The following is a 20,435-nucleotide window of genomic DNA, read 5'->3' as shown; positions in this document are numbered from 1 at the left end:
AAATAATGACAGAGGTTTATTAGATGATTCAATTTCAGTCTTTTATTTTAAACAGTATCTTTTGAAGTTTTCATTACCAATTAGAACACAGATTATTTTAAATAAAATGCAAAAAAAATGATAATAAGTACTTGTATAAGGTTATAATTTAATATGATTTTCATACAGAAATGCTTAAATTCCTATGAAATAGTATAACTATGCTGTCAAATCCTGATATAACCAAATGTCTCTTCATAGAAGTAGTGTAAAAAGAAGGCCTTTCATTAAGTTACTTAATCTTAAACATTGTTAATAAACAATATCATGGTATGTTTGTGATTCAAAAAAAAACATTTTATGTACAATTTATGAATTGTTTTGTTTTTGCTTTTTCAAGTTTTACATATATTACATAATCTAACTATTGTTTTTTTCTTTTTCAGCACAAACGCAAAACCAGTGAGTATATTTTTTTCCCCTCTTATTGTAAAATAAAAACTCAGTTTTCAAATCATAAAGTCACAAATTATAAAATAATGATTATTGTTAAGTCATTGTCAAAACTTTTAACAAGTTATGTTAAAGATTTAATTCATGGAAAAGTTAGCTTAGGGGTCATAAAGTGTCTACCACTCAACCCAGATTGTGAGTTTCAGCCCTATTTGGGTCACAATCTTATTTGGTACCAGATTGTTCCAGTAGCAAACTTAAAGTTAAAGTACTTGTCTCATAAGCAAAAAAATTAACGGAGAGAGTTGATAATTAAGTTTTAATTGCACTATAATAAGGTACTTAATCAAAAATGAGATAAAACTGTCATAGGACATTGATATTCTGGCAAAATTTCTTTTACATTGAAAAAAAAAAATCCTAGGAAATACATAACTTGTGTTTTGTGTTATCAATGGAACGCATGCATGATGATTGATAGGAAGATATAGAAGATGTTGTGGAATGTGACCAACATCTATACTTACGTCATTGCTTGTGAAGAGACCCCTGTGCTGTTCAGTATTCTCCAGATCATTCCCCTATAAATTTCACCTGAAAGATCTAAAGCTCAGATAGGAAAAGTTTTGTTCTTTAAGGCTGAAATCAAGATAACATAGATATAACGTTGACATTTACTGACACACACTGACAGGATTTGGCAAACAGCAAGCTCTGTCTGTCTAGAGATACCACTGTGATTGAAGAATTTAACCAACATTCTCTTGTTTACTGATTTAACTAGATATCTGTTTTATAAACAAAATATGTGCAACATTTTGCTAAATGCTCTGTTTTATTTTGAAACTGGATTCAGTTGTTGTTGTTAACTCCTTACCATGCTATATATCTTTAATGGACTTGTCCATCTCTCAATCTGGACAAAACCATTTATCATTTTAAGGGAAAGTTTCAAATTAAGATGTGCTGGCTTATCTTGGTCTGCACTAGTAGCATGGGTAGCTCCAGACTAAGAGTTAACAAGAATAAATGGAAATAGGTACCATAAACAGACCTGGCAATTTGAGATATTAAACTGGTCCATATCATCACCTTAGTGCAATAACGGATTAATTCCTATTACATTACATTACTGCTCTTTAGTTTACAGAGCATTCTTAAGCCAAGCAATAAATTCAAATAACATGGGTACTGTTAAGAGGTGCCCAAAACCACCAAAGAAAAATAAAAAGAGAATCTTTCTTTTTCTTTGACTGGAATCTGATTGTCCAAATGGATAAAGTTTCATGCGTTGTCACCTTAAGCATTGTCAGCTCTGTATATTAGTTGTCTTTTTTTCTTTATGTTGATGCAAGTATTTGATCAATTCTTACATATTCTTAAGCTGACCATCAGTTAACTACATGCACTCTATTTGAAACAACAGGATTATGGATAGGTTATATGGCATGAATTATAGTGTTGTCAAGAGATTAAAGCCATTGAATATATGCTTGACAACATAGAATTGGCAACACCCTGAATCACAATTGTAATTGATGCAAATTAGCTTGACAATATAGAATTGGCAACACCCTGAATCACAATTGTAATTGATGCAAATTAGCTTGACAATAAACAATTGGCAACACCCTCGATCACAATTGTAGTTGATGCAAATTAGCTTGACAATATAGAATTGGCAACACCCTGAATCACAATTGTAATTGATGCAAATTAGCTTGACAATAAACAATTGGCAACACCCTCGATCACAATTGTAGTTGATGCAAATTAGCTTGACAATATAGAATTGGCAACACCCTGAATCACAATTGTAATTGATGCAAATTAGCTTGACAATAAACAATTGGCAACACCCTTGATCACAATTGTAGTTGATGCAAATTAGCTTGACAATATAGAATTGGCAACACCCTGAATCACAATTGTAATTGATGCAAATTAGCTTGACAATAAACAATTGGCAACACCCTCGATCACAATTGTAGTTGATGCAAATTAGCTTGACAATATAGAATTGGCAACACCCTGAATCACAATTGTAATTGATGCAAATTAGCTTGACAATAAACAATTGGCAACACCCTCGATCACAATTGTAGTTGATGCAAATTAGCTTGACAATATAGAATTGGCAACACCCTGAATCACAATTGTAATTGATGCAAATTAGCTTGACAATAAACAATTGGCAACACCCTCGATCACAATTGTAGTTGATGCAAATTAGCTTGACAATATAGAATTGGCAACACCCTGAATCACAATTGTAATTGGTGCAAATAAGCTTGACAATATAGAATTGGCAACACCCTGAGTCACAATTGCAATTGCAATTGATGCAAAAAAGCTTGGAATTGGCAACACCCTGACTGTCACAATTGTAATTGATACAAATTAGCTTGACAATATAGAATTGGCAACACCCTCAGTCACAATTGTAATTGATGCAAATTAGCTTGACAATATAGAATTGGCAACACCCTGAATCACAATTGTAATTGATGCAAATAAGCTTGACAATATATAATTGCCACACCCTCAATCTCAATTGCCACACCCTCAATCTCAATTGTAATTGATGCAAATTAGCTTGACAATATAGAATTGGCAACACCCTGAATCACAATTGTAATTGATGCAAATTAGCTTTACAATATAGAATTGGCAAGAATCTCAATCATAGTTGTTACTGATGCAACACTCTCTGTCAGGGTATTCATTGGTGCTAATAATGTTAAATTATTAGAATTGGCAACAGTCTATGTTGAGGTTTCATTGACCAGGTTTAGCACTGTCTATCAATCATCATGAAATTGTTTTCCTTGTAAACATATTACCAATATTTACACAAAAGATTTTTGGCAAACATTATTGGTTTAATCATATCATGGAATGGTCATAAGTTTATGTAAATAGTTTTGTTTGATTGCACCAAGCAGGTTCCCTGCACTCTTACATAAAGAAACATTCTCTTGAGACCTTCCATTCTTCATGAAAAACATCATTTCTTGTAACCATGGATATATAATAAAGAAATATAATTTCCTATTCCAGTAATATTTCAGATATTGATGTATATACCTTTACAAAATGTTAATTTGGTGTGTGGTAAAATTTGAAAACACAGGGGCATCAACTTAATTAAGTTTATCCCAAATAGAAATGAGTGTTTCAATTAATTAAAATGTTTGCTTTTTCTAATTTTGTTTCCACAGCCTCAGTTAATTATTGCCTTTAGATATACTTGATGTACACAAAATGTACACAAAATTCTTCCCAATAATCACAGCTAAAAATTTACTTATTATACAATATTGAATGGTGAAAAGAAAAACTTACCAGTGCTCAATTATATTTTAGACAAGATGGGATAGCTCCAAATTTTACCCAGAAGCCTTTGATCAAGCAGTTGGATGGAGGCAAGAGAATGTTATTTGAATGTCAACTCACAGCAGATCCGGCACCTATCATTACTTGGTTCAGAGACACAGCACAACTTGCAGCTGGAGGTGAATTCATTATATTAAAGGGAAATGACTCCAACACTGAATATCAAAAGGGAGATGATTTGAATCTAATTTTAATGGGGATTTCTCAAGATGTGGATATAGAAAAAGGGAAACTTCTCTAGCTAAAAATATTTAAGGGAAATTGCACAGTCATTTACTCCATAACTAAGTTTTAAAGGGAAATAACTCTAGGCCTTTATATTAAAGGGAAATTACTCTACATATAAGTATGAAATTGAAAATACTTAAGATAAGTATGCAGGTATTTCAACATTGCATAATTGTGAATTTATGAGTTCTGTTGTTGTATAGTTTAAGATGATGTGCCTTACAGTCTAATGTTAAACTTTTCAAAAAATTATTTGAACAAAGGTATGTACAGTAGTAAAGGTCCTTTATTCTCTAAGTATGTAAGCATATGCACATGAGTGTATGTATCTTTTGCAAACTTTTATTTCATGTTGCCTCTTTTATATATTTTCATTTTCTAAAACTCAGTTTATTTTTTGCACAACCAGATCGTCTCAAGATGGACACAAAACAGAAAGGTCCAAAAGAATACACTATAACATTAGAAATCAGTAATGTATCACCACAAGATGCTGGTAGTTATAGGGTAACTGCCAAAAATGCCCTCGGAGAAAGTAACGCAACTATCGGACTTAACTTTGATGGTACGTAAAAATACTCGCCACAGTTAATCTTGTTTTGTATTATATTATACTGTTTTGATAAATAGTTTTATTATATAGTTTTATATATTCACAGATTTTTTTTTTCTTTTGTGCATTGGTAATTATTTTTTAATATATATAGTACATTATAATTTATTGGAAGCTTAACCTTTAGCCTGCTAGTGGCGACTAAATGTACCCATGCAACTAGTGGTGACCAAGATCAGCTGGCACATCCATGCTGTCTGACCAGTATATCAGCAATGTTTGCTATTCAGTCAGTACAATGTATATATATCTTGAAATGGTCTCAAAAAATAAATGGTTTTGTCCGGATGGAAAAATGGACAAGTCTGGCTTTGTCTGGCTTTGAAGATATTTAGCAGGGTATTGGTCAAGTTGATATACTAATGCATGTACATAATTATATTAGTCATTTTAGTTAGTAACAATATTTAGCAAACACACATTTCTACTGTAGAATTTGCTTCATAGTACAGCTATAGTTAAAGCACTGTAGATAAAATGACTGACTATGAACATTTAAGTTATTACTGAATCAATTTTAAGCTCCTGTTTGAAATCTGAAAATTTAATATCTTTGAATTTTTTTAATTTTATAATGAAAGTGCTGCAATCTTCTGGATAAAATATAGCCTTAATGTAGTGTTTTTACTGTATTCATGAAATTTGTAAACTAAGTCAAGCAAGGAATGATAAACTTTTTAAAACTAATTTTTGTCTGACAACATCGTGCTAAAAATGTAAGCCTTTTAATATTGCATAACCTAAGGTATATCTTTCAGTTCTTCTAATACAGAAATATAACATATTTAAGTGACATTATGCCCATTTTAGAGTATAGGGTGAACTGGTGAAAGTCAAAATAGGTTCACATTTTGCTATAATTCCTTTCAATTTTATTATTTTATTTACTTCCCATAAATGATAAATAACGAAGACGAAGGAAATTTCTAGAAATAGCTATTGGAATCTTCCTATAACGTTCAATTTATAAAAAGAGTGGGGCGGACTTTGTATTTTTTTCAGAAAGATGTATATTTTATTCATATTAACTGTTGGTCAATCACCATTATAACAGTCAATCTTTTGAAATATAAAGTGATTTCAGTTCAACTTGACAATGAAGAGATGAGCATAATGTCACTTTAAGAAATGATTTGAAAATGTTAATTTCATTCTTTGTTTAAGAATGTGAATTTTTTACCCTTGTTAAATTTATTTCATAATTTCCTTTAATTATTATTATATATATTTTTTAATAGTATATTTATAACAACTTTATGTTCATAGATTTAGTTTTCCATACACACATATATAGATGTATGACCTGCACATAGTAAATAGTTTTATATCTAGTTTTGAATCATACATATAGAAAGTATATCGTTATATACATGTAGAACATCTGAGAAAAGTTTGTTTCCTTATCTATAAAACCACATATAACCATTTTTCATTTACTTTCATTGTTTTTTTTATTATTATTTATTTCTTTTAAAATGAAATTTGTTTTCACTATTTTCTTTGGTCAGGTACTTAAAAGAAACAAACATTTTTCAGCCTAGTTATGATAATTTCTAGTGTCTTAGAGCATCATTTGTAGAGTTTGCTGTGATTTTTAATAGCACATTATTATCATTTGTATTTGTCTCCATGTATAGTCGGATCAGCTCCCCCTAGCAGCCCGCCAAGTTTCATAGGAAAACCGGTTATACGTCAAGTACAGAAATCTATTGTATTTGAATGTCGGTTAAAAGGTGAACCTGCCCCATCCATTACCTGGATGCAGGGGACTAATGTTATACAGTCCGGCGGCCGTATTATTATCTCGCAAACAAAAGATGCTGAAAATATTCATATACTGACTCTTGAAATACAAGGCGTAGGAATACAAGATGGAGGGGAATATAAGGTTTTGGCTAAAAACACGAAAGGCGAGGCTGTTGCTACCATTAATTTGAATTTGGAAGGTAATTTGGTCATGTTGTGATGGAAATTACCCACAATGCCCTATTTCTTTACCCACAATCCTTTAATTTTATTTTTTTATTTCTTATTTTCATACAATTTTTTTTTTATTTCAAAGTTTGAAAGTTTTATTTAATTTATTGAAAACAACCAACAGTATTTGTACCAGTACCTGTTTTTCATTTTATTTGAGTGAACTGATATATTTTAAAAAGCAACACTAATATTTAATATATTATTTCAGATTTCTAATTTAATTAAACTACTGTTGCAGAATTTCTATTCAACCAAATTTAAGTGTCATTTTATTTAAGATAAGATTTCTTTTCATTTTCTTGTATCACACTTAGTTTTATTTTACTATAAGTTCATACTTATACTTAATTTTCATAAAAATTGTTACCATTTTGAATTCATGTAATAAATTGACATAAATTAACATTATAATTAACATAATCAATTAACATGATAAATTGACATAATGAGTGTAATACTTTCAGTAAAATCTGGTAAGGAAGGTATTATAAAGGCATTGACCACTGTAAAAATTCTCCACGATACACACAATGCTTTCTACATGCTTTTTATGTTGCTTTCTGTATAAAATTATTGTGTTATGACGTAATTATTACATCATTTTATAAGATGGATATTATATTAATATAATTATTAAAGTATAGCAAAAGTATGATTGATTAAATCAACAGATCAGAGTATCCTCATTTTTCAAGCTATGAAGGTGTTTTAATGATGCTTAACTTGACATAATGAAATGAACTTTGTTGTTTAAATCTTTATTAACGTTAAATATTTGCTGGAAAGATAGATTCATCTTCCCAGATATTTTGTTAAAGATATCAGCATTTGCAAAGTTTTGGAGTGAAAAAAAACAAAACAATACAAGTTTATTCATGTAACATTCTTTTGTTTATTCATCATTCATCATTAAATAAGACAGGAACATACTGGAAAATTTTACTAAGAAAAATGTCAATTTATTTGCTTTTGAATTTTGCTTGAAGGTATTTATTTTTGTCAGTATAAATGTAACATTTTTATTATATTATATCTTTATAATCATATAAAGAGATTTATCAATGTTTCCCCCTATAGTCAGTCTGTTTGCTGTAATCCGCCAAGTCGGCTGTTCACAGTTCATTCCTCACATCCTTATACTCTACCTTAATCCACACCCCCCACACCGGTCAACAGTGCACAGTCCAAACACATTCCACCCGCCATCCTACAGGATCTCCCAACATCTTTTCTACCAGATATTGTGTTTTTACCTTTTGGTTGTTTGCATATTTTACAGAGATAAAATTATCAATGTCTTTGTTTTAGAATGATTTGCTCCATTCATTTATAAATGAATTTAAAATAATCAGTAAGGAAATTAAATTTTATGCAATGTTTTCTGTTCATTAATACACTGCAGCCTGATTAATTTTTAGATAAGTACAGCAAAGAATGTTTTTAATAAAGATTTGCCAAAATTTATTGGAAAACTCCACGAAAGCTGCAATTTGATCAGTTTGCAGACGATTTATCAGCTTTTCTGAACAGATTATTGCTTTATTTTCATGCCAGACTTTTACCTGAGGGCAAAAGTTTCCTGCAAGAAACGCATGTTTTGGCACCTCCTCGGAATAATATTTATAGGTTTTGTTTTACAAGGCTAAAACAAAGTTCATACAAATGTAACAACACAGCAGCTTTTCTAGTGCAGGTTTGATTGTTATTTTTAACTTTTGACCAGAATATATTCTGTCAAAATTTGACAGTTACAGTCATAAAGTTGATTTTTCATGCCAATATAAACTTTTTGATGTTTTTTCTCGGTAACCTGGCGGGTTCTTGTCTTGATTACTATTTACCTACAACAGACTACAAACTTTTTATCATAATAAATGCCTGATTTTGATGGAAGAGACATGAAAATTGTGTTTTTATGGCCATTGTTATCTCCTCCCCTGGTGATAATTATTATGTTGATATGACATATTTTTGAAAGGATGCAATTGATTTACTATATGCTCAAAGTTTAAAACTTCATCATAACTTCATTGAACTTCATTCAAATGCAACAACTGATCAGAAAAAAATATTTCTTGTAAAATGTATTGCATTTTTAGCATTTTGTTGTATATTTTAGTCAGTAGTGTGTTCCCAATGGTCTGATCACTGTACAGTTGTATTTTTCATGCACTTAATGGTTGTTATAAGTGTCAAGCAGGTCACCTTTGAACTAAAATGTTTCTTGGTTCTGTTTTATAAGGACAAAGATTTAAATTTAAATGAAATTTATCTAATGATTTATCATCCAATGATTAAAACTGTTGTGACTTTTTAAAAGCATATCTGTCAAAAGGAAAGTAATATTATTGCTACCCTACAATCAACATTATATACAGCAGATTAATATCAAGATGTCAATACCATGCAGGGATATTGCTGTCCAAAATCCTCTGAAACAACATTTAAAGACTTACAAACTACTTAGTACTTTTGTTACTTTCCTGATATATTAATATAAAATTTGATAGTAATTTATCCATGGACCTTTTCCCACACAAAAGGTCCACAGGCACTGTATTTTTCAAATGATGCAAAATTTACTGTTTTTACTTCTATATATGATGCTTATTCTTGTTTATTAATTTATTTTGCATGAAATTACTGCTTACAGAATGAATTTATAAACTAAGACTGCCATCTTTCTGTTTTTTGTTTTGATGTTGTAGACATTTCTAACTTTCTAACATTTAGTCTTTATTTATAATTATAGTAGATTCTGTTGTAAAGTTTATGTATATGCTAAAATTAGTATACTAATTGGCTGAATTAGTTGTCCAGGTAACTGAAATGTTAAAACACATAAAAGTGTTATTTTATATGCAGATAACTATAACAGGCATTGACTTGAATTGTACAGTAATGAATCAATTATTAATCTTATTTTTCTGTTTATTTTTTCAGGTAAAAAGCCTCAGTAAGTATATATTTCATTCTCTTATACCTTTATTAATTATTATATTACTTTTATAACTTAAAGTTGTTAAATAGAACTAAAAAAAAAAAATTAGTACTCAAACATGTATATTAGATTTTAATATCTTTGGGTAAATTTAATTAATTTTTTACTGAGATAATTAAATAAGATATGTTTGGTGAAGGATAGCATATGTCAGTGAAACACTGACATCAATATATAATATACCTGAATGTAGCAAGCTTTGTATAAACCACACATTTCTCTCTAATATAAAATAGCTCCTGGTTATAAGAAATATAAATTCAACAAAATTTATACTTTGAGGCAATAATTATTATATGGCAACAATTGCCAACTTGATAGCGGTTTAATTTTTATTTAAATTGCACTTAAATTTTCAGTCTTATCTTTTAAAAGATTTTTTCTTGGTAAAATTTCATTATCAGTGAATGCCTCGGGTTAAGAAAAAAATGGTAAATTATAGAGTTTGTACCATGGAGCATCATTGCTTTGCAACTGTTTCTATTTAATATAGAATTTTATCTGAAAATAAGTGAACTCATATTTTCCTAGTTATTTCTTCAATATGACTTCATCTAGCTTCATTGAGTGTTTAAACGTAAATTTTAAAACCAGAGAGTATAAGCTTGAGAATTAAAGGTATTTGGAACTGTATACATAATTAAGATCTGGTTTGAATAAACATTTGTCATCAGTTTTTGTTTCAAATGTGCAAGAGAAGAATTTATAACTTGACGTTCTGATAAATGGGCTATTCTGCTTGGCTGTGCAGGTTTCCTCCCTTGTTATTAATGATTCAGACATTCCTGTCTCGATCTCAAACTAAAATATCAGTGTTCTTTACCATAGAAACAGTATTATCTCAGAGAATGTTTTCACAGTTCTTTGTAAATTGATAAGAATGAAAAGTTTTTACTTAAGTTTAAATGTTGCTGATAATGTAGGCAGAGTGTAGTATGATACTTGAAAGGCTTAGTGTTTTCAACAGTTGATCATTGATAATGCCGTTGCACTCACTTTTCCTTTCCCCTAAAAAACCATGCATACACACAATACAGGTAAATCATAATTATATATATTTGAAAATTTGGAATAATTGAAATCATAAATGAAATTTGATGTACATGTTTTAAATTGGTTTTGGATATATTATAATATTATTTTCTGTATCAGGGGAGATTTTTTTCTTTGACTTTATACATGGATTGATAGAGACCTATTGTTTTTGTCCTGCCTGTCTCTCTGTAGACAGCTTTGCCTACAACATCATCCATTCTATAATGTAGAGGTTCCATACTTGAACACATCTTACCTTTGACAAAATCTTCAATTAGACATAATAGAGTATTACCTACGACCATAAACTAGACATAGATCAAAGTCAAATCTTAAGAATTTAGAAAATTACACTAGAATTAAAATGTCAATTTATAACATTTGAAATAGTGTTATTATATTGACACATCTTACTAATACTAAATGTACCAATATTAGTTTTTTAAACTCATATGTAAAGGAAAGAAGTGGTCTTATGATTAAAAATATTTGCCTCTCAACTCAGCAATCACGGTTTGTACCCTACTGGGGTCACAGCAATGATTCCTCTTAAGACACCTGAGTACAGGTAAAGCTAGTTCCAGGAAGCAAACTAGTGCAAATAAGCTACAAGTTATCTTCACAATTGAGCTTACTATACATACATGTAATGTTTAAAGTAAACCCATATTTATCTATATGATGACCACTTGCAGAGGAATCTTCAACTTAGGACACCATTCTGTTTTCCTGTTGAATTCAATGTAAATTTTTTTTAAATTTGAGGAATCACCTTTAATCTTTATCTTGCATTTGCCAGAATGGTATCAATATAGAGATGGGTGTGACTCTGTACAAGGTCATAATAAGATATTCATATATATTATTTTCACCAATGTTTTCTTTCGGATTAAACAACACCAACAAGAACATTGTCCTTCATGTATTTGTTAACATTTTACCAGGAACCAGCAATAACTTATTTTAACCATTGTTTTTGTTTACAGGGTACCAACAGGAAAAGCTCCTCACTTCCTTCAGAAACCAACGATAAAGCAGCAGGCGAACCAGCTAGTTATGACGTGTATCCTTGAAGCTAAACCCGCGCCACAAATCAAATGGTTCCGTGAAACTCAGGAGCTGTCACAGGGAGGACGCTACAACATCAAACTAGAGAGTGATGCTAAAACACCCGAGGGTTTTACTGCTATACTACAAATCAAGGTAAGATACTGGGGCTTTCTTATATAAAGTCATGTCACAAATAGTCTGTTTTAAATATAGACAAAACTTTTTTAATCCAGTTTCCTCATTTCTTAATAAGTTGGTGAGTATTTCTAGCAGTTTACTTTGAAAATTTTGATACCACTTTGATAGCCTAGTGGTTGAACGTTGCCTGGAGTGGAAGCAGTCTAGATTCCCAGCAGTGTCATTGTAAAGATGTATAAATGGTACCAGTCATATATTTTCTTGACAAAGATGACATGGATTCACCACTGATGATAAGGAATAAGATGTTGATAGTGGCTGGTAAAAGTTCTTAAAATTGTTTCATAATCAAACTTTAAAAGACCTAAATGACAAATGTGATTAATAAGAAGCACAGTGTTTATGTTGTAACACAAACTACAAATATAAAAAACAGTTCTTTAAATAATGAAATGGTGGGTAATGGTACTTCACACCTTGAATTTCAAAGAACCATTTGTTCCTTCAGGAATGGAGTATTTTCTACATTAGTTTCACTGTCCTTGAAAAATAAGAAATTACTATGTAAGAGTGAGTGGCTGGTATGGGTTTCCGGTGGTGACTTTAAATTAATGTTTATAGCTCACTGGAACAATCACAAAACAAAATGATGTAGAAATGTTGGCAAGTTGCTGTTATCTAAGTAATTTATACTAGATTAAAATTGTTGTAAATATTTCATAAATGTAAATAAAATATTGGTTTTTACAATAGAAAGTATTTCATAAATGTAAATAAAGTTTTAAAGTAGTAATTTGTTAATTCTATCAAATAACTGAAATATATTTAGTTCTGTTAAAAAGTTTATAATAATTGCATTCTTCAAATTTCTGAAATTCACTAGTGCTGTAGTTAAGATTTAAACATATGAACATTTCTGTTTTATTTATAAATTGGATTTTATTCAGAGCACCTTGATGGCCAATAAGATTAAGTTGGCTAGAATTTAAATTCATTCTTTATTTAAAACTTAAAATAACATTTTTTTTTTAAACTTTATGTTATTTTCGTTCTCTCTCATTTTTTGTGCCAAAAATAAACATACTGATTTAGACCTGGTAGATACTTCAAATAATTGTTTTAAATCTTGTTAGCTAAAATAAAATTTGTCAGAATTTTTTATTTTATCAGCTGTAATGAAATTCAACAGTAAAAAAAACCATTGAAGTTCCATTGAGAGATTTTGTAAATTAGATTTACATGTTTTTTATTTCAAAGAATTTGAAAGTTTTATTACGACAACACGCAGTGGCGATTGTAACGTAGGCCTTTAAAACAGACTCTCGGATGATGATACATATTTTGATATTTCTTTGTTTAAATTCAAATGAATGATATGAGAGTTTTGACTTACCTGGTTTTTATGATCTGAGAGCATGAGAGAGAGAAAGCGCACGAGAGAGAAGGTATATTGTATTTTAGTGCACGTGAACAGTAACTTTACTTGGCGCTATCTGCGTGCACCCGTGTCTGATAGTGTAATATGACATGTGAAGTGCTACAATGATAGGCTGGCTCTATTTTTAGTCTGACAGTTTCTGTTGCAGTTTAAATGAAGCGTTTATTTCATCAAGAGATGCCAAAAATCCTTGCCCCTCTATAATTATAAAACCAGGTACTTGAAAATATAACCACTTAAACTTTTATTTTAAATGAACTAAACAGCCTGAGTTGAATTGTGAGTGGTATAAACTCTGTAAGCTTGGAACATGTATCTTTTAAATTACGTTCAAAATATTTTATGATATGAATGTTTAGTAATTTGTTATCTATCTATGTATAATGTTTAGTTTTAGGAAGGTGATAAATTGCCTCCACATGTCATCATTTCATCTTGCATATGCCAGCAACAGCAATATCAATGAAGCATAACAAAACAGTTAGCTACCACTTAGGTGAATCAGAACAAAAACCAAAAAAATATAATTATATACTATTTGAAGATTTTTGGCGTTTCATAACAATATTAAAAGACATCATTTTTTTCGCATGAAAAGGCACACCTCTGATCAGTACAGTAGCATATAGCATGACAAAGTGAGTAACTGAGAGTTCGGTCAGATTGACCATTAAAGAATTTTATATAACCGATTTTACCCTTAGGAAATGATCTTTCAAGTGAGGATTTAATGGTAAAAATAAAAAGTAATAATAAATAATCTTGCAAAATTCACCTTTCATCAATACTTTCAGTACTTTGATTCAAGGATGGCATTGAACTTGCTTAAGCCAACATGAATAATGATATATTAAAGCATTGTTAAACACTTATTTGACCTTTCTAAAGAATAAAAAATTAGAGGCATAACGTGCCTTTAAAGGAAAAAAATTACTTCACTTATTCATGCTATTGTTAAAATTGTTATGATTATAGCTTTAACATCAACATTTTCACATGTTTACCTTGTATGAACTGAAAGTAACCAGTATAGAACTGCAGGTCAGCTTTAACATCAGTGTAGTCGGACCAGGCTTCACTCTACTGACTAATTAACTTTTAATTTTGATTTTGAAATCTTCATATTTGTCATGGTTATTCCCAAAAATGGAAGCTGGGCTGAGGTCCAATTAAGAAATTCAGCTAGTTAATATCTAGTTTTTTACTATTACATTAAGTTCAATATGATTCATCTTTTCAACAGTTTCATTATGTAATAATTATATTTTGTATTTAGTATAAGTGATTTCAGATTGGCATATTGGGTTTAATTACAATAAAATTTCATTAATGTCTACGTAATTAATTAATAAAAACAGTTAAGTTTACTTATTAAAGTTTGCCTTCAGCAAACAAATATACAAAACATAGTTTTATGGTTTTAACATAATTAAAACAGAAGTAAAAGCAAAAAACAATCCAAAAAAACAATAACAAAAACAAAGGTAAATAGGTTCTTACTGAGTTTATTGAAATGTTTGGCATTTCGTTGAATTTATTAGATTTCTTAGTGATAAAGTCTATACATAAGACTATTTTGGAGTGTTTGAGATTTAAAATAGTAAAATCACTTGGCAGTTTATTCCAAGTTTCATTCACACTTTCAGAAATAATGGGGGTGTTTTGATGTAAATTGCATTCCAGAAATAATTACTCCCATCTTTCTTGGCTAATTTTTGCCAGGATAACATTTTTTACCTTCCAAAATGGCTTGTTGAGTTATGTAAGTTACAAATTGCTACTACAAATGATATAGTTATTTCCAGGTGGCTAAAAGGGTGGAGGGTAGACACTATTCTGTCAGTACAAACCAGAGAAAACCAGGGCAGGGATAATTAGTTTAGATTGATACTTGCGTAATCCATTGCTGCAGTCTGTTTCTGAATATGGGTTGTTTGAGGAACAGTCACACTTTCACGGTGCTCCACTTTTCTAAGTGCTAGATAATAGTTAACTGCACATTTTCAGATTAAAAAGAGCAAATTTAAATTAAAAAACAACATTAAACTTTGACTTTTTACCTGAAATTGGGCACGGCACTCATCAAGATTCATTTGTATGGTCATAATATAGGTTATTGACCAAAAAATTAATTCTTATCAACTTCATGTGACTGTGTGTGGCCTTCGTAGTAAAACTAAATTTTGACCATGGTTCCATTAAAATATTTCACTAAATGTTTTATCATGTCATATTCTATTGTTGAGTTTTTATTTTGTTCATGCCATTGTAACATGCTTAATTTGATATCTTGAAACAAGTTGCAAGTTACAGTAACTTGAGCCTTGTTACTGCAGTTGCCATTGTTACCAAAGTTACCCTCATTACCACAGTTACCCATATTACCACATTTACTATCATTACCACAGTTACTATCATTACCACAGTTACTATCGTTATGTTACCCTCATTACCACCGTTACCCTCGGGCAGAATGTTCTTTTCTGTAAAGGCAGCAAGTGTAAAGATTCTCTTATAATCTGTACTCCCGTACTACATTTATTTTTTTGTTACTCTGTAAAATCATCTGACCAAGATGTTTTTATATATTTGGAGCATAATTACTTATATCAGGTGGTTATTACATGGAAAACACATGTTAAAGTACCATTCACCTTTCTTGTAAACACTTATGTCAAGATGAGAAGAATTCAACACAGGTTGGATAAAGATGTTTTTTATGTCATTGGCCTTATTTACTTGGAAATGTTTAGAAAGAAGAAGTCATGATAGCCCTGTTTTTTTCCCCAAATTTTTTATTATATATACAGTGTATAACGGTCATTCAACTGCTCTCTTGTATAGTATATATCATTGTATTTCAGGTGATAGTTCTTATATTATAAGGGTTATTCAACTTCAGTAATAGGGCTGATTACAGATCTTTGTTTCATAGTGGTTTGCATTTTAACTGATGATTATCTAAATTAAAAGTTTATCTCTGTTCTTCATAAGATATTTATATAAAAAATTATTTTACTTTTTCAAAATCGTTTTTTCCTTCACATACATTTCGAAAACCATACATGTATGTAAGATACTAAATCAAACTTAATGTTCTATCATAATTATTTATAGAAAATAAAAAATGGATTGAAAAAGGCATAGATTTAATATATAATGTTAAGGGAATTTATCATTATATAATTATACATTAATCAGAATTGGGTTGAAAAATGCTTTAGCTCTTGCAAATGCTTCTAACAAACTTCTAAAGGTTAACACTTATATCAACTTATTATAAAGAAACAATAATTTCATTACCAACTATTTATTTAACTGATCTATACAATCTTTAAATATGTGACTTATTTAAGTGATCTATTTCCTCTTACAAATTTTTGACAACATGACGTTTTCTCTTTTCTTTTAATGAGAGTCAAACCTAGAATGAATTATTAATAATAATAAATTATCTTGCAAATTAAAAAAAAAAATGCCTATAATTTAGCAGGGTTAAAGTGACCCAGTAGTACTTCTGCTCCATTGGTATTAACACAGGGTACAGTAATTATGATATTATACCTTGGTCTCATCTGGTGCCATTGTCTGTAGACTCTTAAATCCTTTTACTGGTTAACAAAATTAATTCAAATTTGTTACCATCTGTAAAAGTACATGAAGGATAAATTCATTAGAAAGTTCAATGTTAGATCATTATATTACTGTAAGTAACAAGTTATGGTAAAAATGTAATTGAGTTACAGTAATTCTCATAATTCTCTCCATTAAGTTCTAATGGTTTAAAGGTGGACTGGTAACATATTTTATATAATTTCTAAGGTAAAATCTAGATCAGTTAATCTTAATTATCATACTTCATACATTGCTTGGCAACAATTTTCAGGTTAATATCTCAAGCTCAGGTCATAGAAATAATTGAAATATTAAAACACTTGATGTAATGTGGAATGAATTTGTGTAGTACAGTCTTTATGGTCACTTCTCCTGATTTTGCCAACAATTTGTCTGTGGCTTAATTGCTTTATGATGGCTGCTATCACCTGATAAATATGGGGCAACTCATCAATAAAGTTATGGTAAAGTAATAATTAAAGTAGTTGTAGATACGATATCAGTTCTTGGGATAAACTAATTGGATTTTTATTTTTCTAGAATATTGAATAAAGCAAAACTTGCCAACATTTCTATAACAAGGTCTTTGAGCAACTTTGATAAGCATTAAAATTTAGGCCAACTCTTTGCAAAGAGAGTACAGGTGCATGAAACATTATGAATAAAAGATATTCTTTGCTTTATGGTTTATTATATATTATGAAATAAGTTAAGATGGTAAAGATATAGTACTGTAAACATGGAGTATTGCAATACACTCACCTCTATCTGATGCCAATGGCTAAAACAAGTTTTTTGAAAAATGTTTTTCAAAGAAAGCTGCATTTCCATCTCTTTTTCTTATTTTTGTATAATAACAATGATATCATCTTTTGTTCTTTAAGTCAAATCCAGCTTGTCTGGGATATGATTGTTCAATGATAAAGCTTTAAACCTGAAGGCATATTGGTTAAACTGGTTCTTTGATTTATATCCCATAATGCAACATAAAAGTGCATTTCCTCTTCTACATCCAGCTGATTACATAAGCCGGTTTGCTTTGAATCAATTCCTGTTCAATAATGCATCAAAAACAGAGTGCAGGCCTGAACAAAAACAATTGCAGACCAAAGGAACAATACTGGTACCTGGCATCAAGATAAATGTACAAGATATGATTAGAGATAGCCTGTAATAACAGAGGATCCAATTAGTCAGATGCTCTTGCAGATAGCTTTTGTAAAAAAACTTGGCACCAGCCTCACATTTCATGTAATCTAACTGACTTACTCTCAATTTTTGGAAACGTTTTGGTCTTTGTTTTTGATTTACACATGTAATTTACATTCTTAACTGATATATTTTGATTCTCTCCTTTGTATAAGAGAGGGGGCATGATAATATAAAAAGCCAACAGACCATATCAGACAGTGCTGTAAACGAATCTCAGCATTCTGAAGATGTAGTAATATTAAGAAGTTAAAAAAAAAATTTTTTTGAATGAAAATAAAAATGTGATTATACGGAGAATGTGAAATATGTATGTTTGGTTTACTCTACCTTACTAAGCTTCACCTATTAATTTAATCAAGCACCTTGATGGAAATTGAGAGTTAGATGTATCAGTTATTTCTAGAAGCAGGTGATGTGAGGGGTTATCATGGATATAGGAGATAGTGAGAATATAAAATAGTTGCTGATTTTGGCTTGTCCAATGTGTTAAAATATTAGTGTAAAAAAATGGATTTTCTTTTTAATGAGATTAATTTGGAATAGTTTGTAAAATTTTATACATGTGTTGAAATAATGGTGATTATGTGTTTTTGACTTCCTAAAAAAAAGAGAGCAAAATAATGTGTGTTTAAGGTGATGTGATTTTGCTTATTTAAAAGAGTTCTCAGTAAAAAATACAGGAGTTGTTAAAAAACTGTGTGGCTATACTGAGATTTATTTATTATCAATGATAATGAGAATTAATGTAACACACTGGATAAAATGTGATAACCATATACAATCATGTAGTATTAAGGGAATTCCAGATTTGCTGTTATAATTGACCTTAATTGGATATACAAGTGCATCAAAATTAATGACTTCTTCCCATTTGATAAAATATTGAAATCATATGTCATACTATGGCATATAATAGAAGTGTTGCAAATTGGAAAATCCTTATAAATGTCACAATAAGTAAATAATTGAAGATAAGCCAGTTGAAGTACGCCAACAAAAATGTTGAAATTTCTTCCAGTAATTTATGAAACTTATGAAGTGAGTTTACTTTGTATAAAATAATGTAATATTAATACTTATCATTAGGAGACACTTAAGAAATTATTTTATCTTGTCTAAATTTATTGATACGTTAATTATCTTTTATTTGTGGAAAAAATCTTTCTTTAAAAAAAATCTTCAGTTTTTAATATACAAAATTCAGTTTTTAATTCCATGTACAATATCTAAGTCAGTTTAAAAGTTGTAATATTTATGTAGTAATTTTTTTATTCTACCTTATAGATATTTTATGTAGTTATTTTATATTCTACCTCCATATATTGATTATTTTGTGTTTATGATTTCAGGACCCTAAACCAGAAGATGGAGGGGCATATAAATGTACAGCAACCAATGAAAATGGAGAATCTAACGCTAACATCACCCTTAACTTCTCAGGTAAAAACTTCTTATTACAAAATGTCTGGAAAAAAACACTTTTCTTGAATTTCTTACATTGCCAATGACATATCTTAACATTTCAGTTGAACCTCAAGTAAAAGTCAATATAAGCTTGCAAGTTGCTAGATATTGGCAAGATCTTTCAGTTTTGTTGCCAAGGTTGCACAAAAGGGCACTTATCTTCACACTACTGTCCTAAATTAGGCCCAATGTGTGATTGGAGACTACTTTCTGCTGTTGGTTAAATTCAAATCTTTTCTGTAATATAAAACCTATCAAAATCAATATTGGAATGTCAGACTGGTTTACAATCTGAGATTGATACACGGAACCAAAAGTACATTTTTCATGCCATTTCATGATTTGTTGATTAAGTTGATTTTCTATCAGGATGATCTGATAGTCAGGCAGTTATGAACACTAATATTCATATTTAAAACATATGAATGGAGATACTTATTTCCATTCAGTGTGCTCATTTTTTGCATGAAAGTTAAGTTTTCAGTAATCTTGCAGCTAAGGCCAAACCAGGTAAGGACATTGACAATATGGTTATTATATGACTTTTCATTGGTCAATTTCAAATTACATGTACATCTACAAATCTGAGAATGAAAATAGAAACAATAATTATAAACATGTTATATATTTCATTTATCACAATTCATGTACATGATTTTTGAGATATAAATTATATCATGTTGTGTGATATCTGTAAAGACTTAAAAATGAGGTGAAATACTAATGAATTCATATAATAAGTCATATATAGAGTAATACCAACTTACAAGCTCCTTACAGAGTTGTTGCCCTTTACATATACTTTCTCTCTCTGATTAAGGCTACTGCCTTAT

General features: G+C 29.9%; 1 protein-coding gene across 18 annotated transcripts in view; it reads left to right on the top strand.

Moving 5' to 3' along the window:
* Positions 1-20,435, top strand: part of LOC132738655 (twitchin-like) — a 153,108-nt gene that overhangs the window by 31,102 nt on the left and 101,571 nt on the right. For 16 of the 18 annotated variants that reach the window (XM_060726235.1, XM_060726232.1, XM_060726233.1 and 13 more), the window contains exons 3-10: positions 426-441; positions 3,799-3,947; positions 4,466-4,621; positions 6,307-6,615; positions 9,593-9,605; positions 11,672-11,888; positions 19,488-19,578; positions 20,098-20,112. In XM_060726235.1, coding sequence (XP_060582218.1) covers positions 426-441; positions 3,799-3,947; positions 4,466-4,621; positions 6,307-6,615; positions 9,593-9,605; positions 11,672-11,888; positions 19,488-19,578; positions 20,098-20,112 — 966 coding nt within the window. The remainder of the gene's footprint in view (positions 1-425; positions 442-3,798; positions 3,948-4,465; positions 4,622-6,306; positions 6,616-9,592; positions 9,606-11,671; positions 11,889-19,487; positions 19,579-20,097; positions 20,113-20,435) is intronic. The other 2 variants (XM_060726234.1, XM_060726222.1) reach the window with 2 other exon arrangements.

Source organism: Ruditapes philippinarum, unplaced genomic scaffold (assembly GCF_026571515.1).
Source record: "Ruditapes philippinarum isolate M1 unplaced genomic scaffold, ASM2657151v2 ctg1639_1_1_1_1, whole genome shotgun sequence".
Lineage (NCBI taxonomy): Eukaryota > Metazoa > Mollusca > Bivalvia > Venerida > Veneridae > Ruditapes > Ruditapes philippinarum.
The sequence above is the reverse complement of the archived record's forward strand: the minus strand, read 5'-3'. Positions and strand labels throughout refer to the sequence as shown.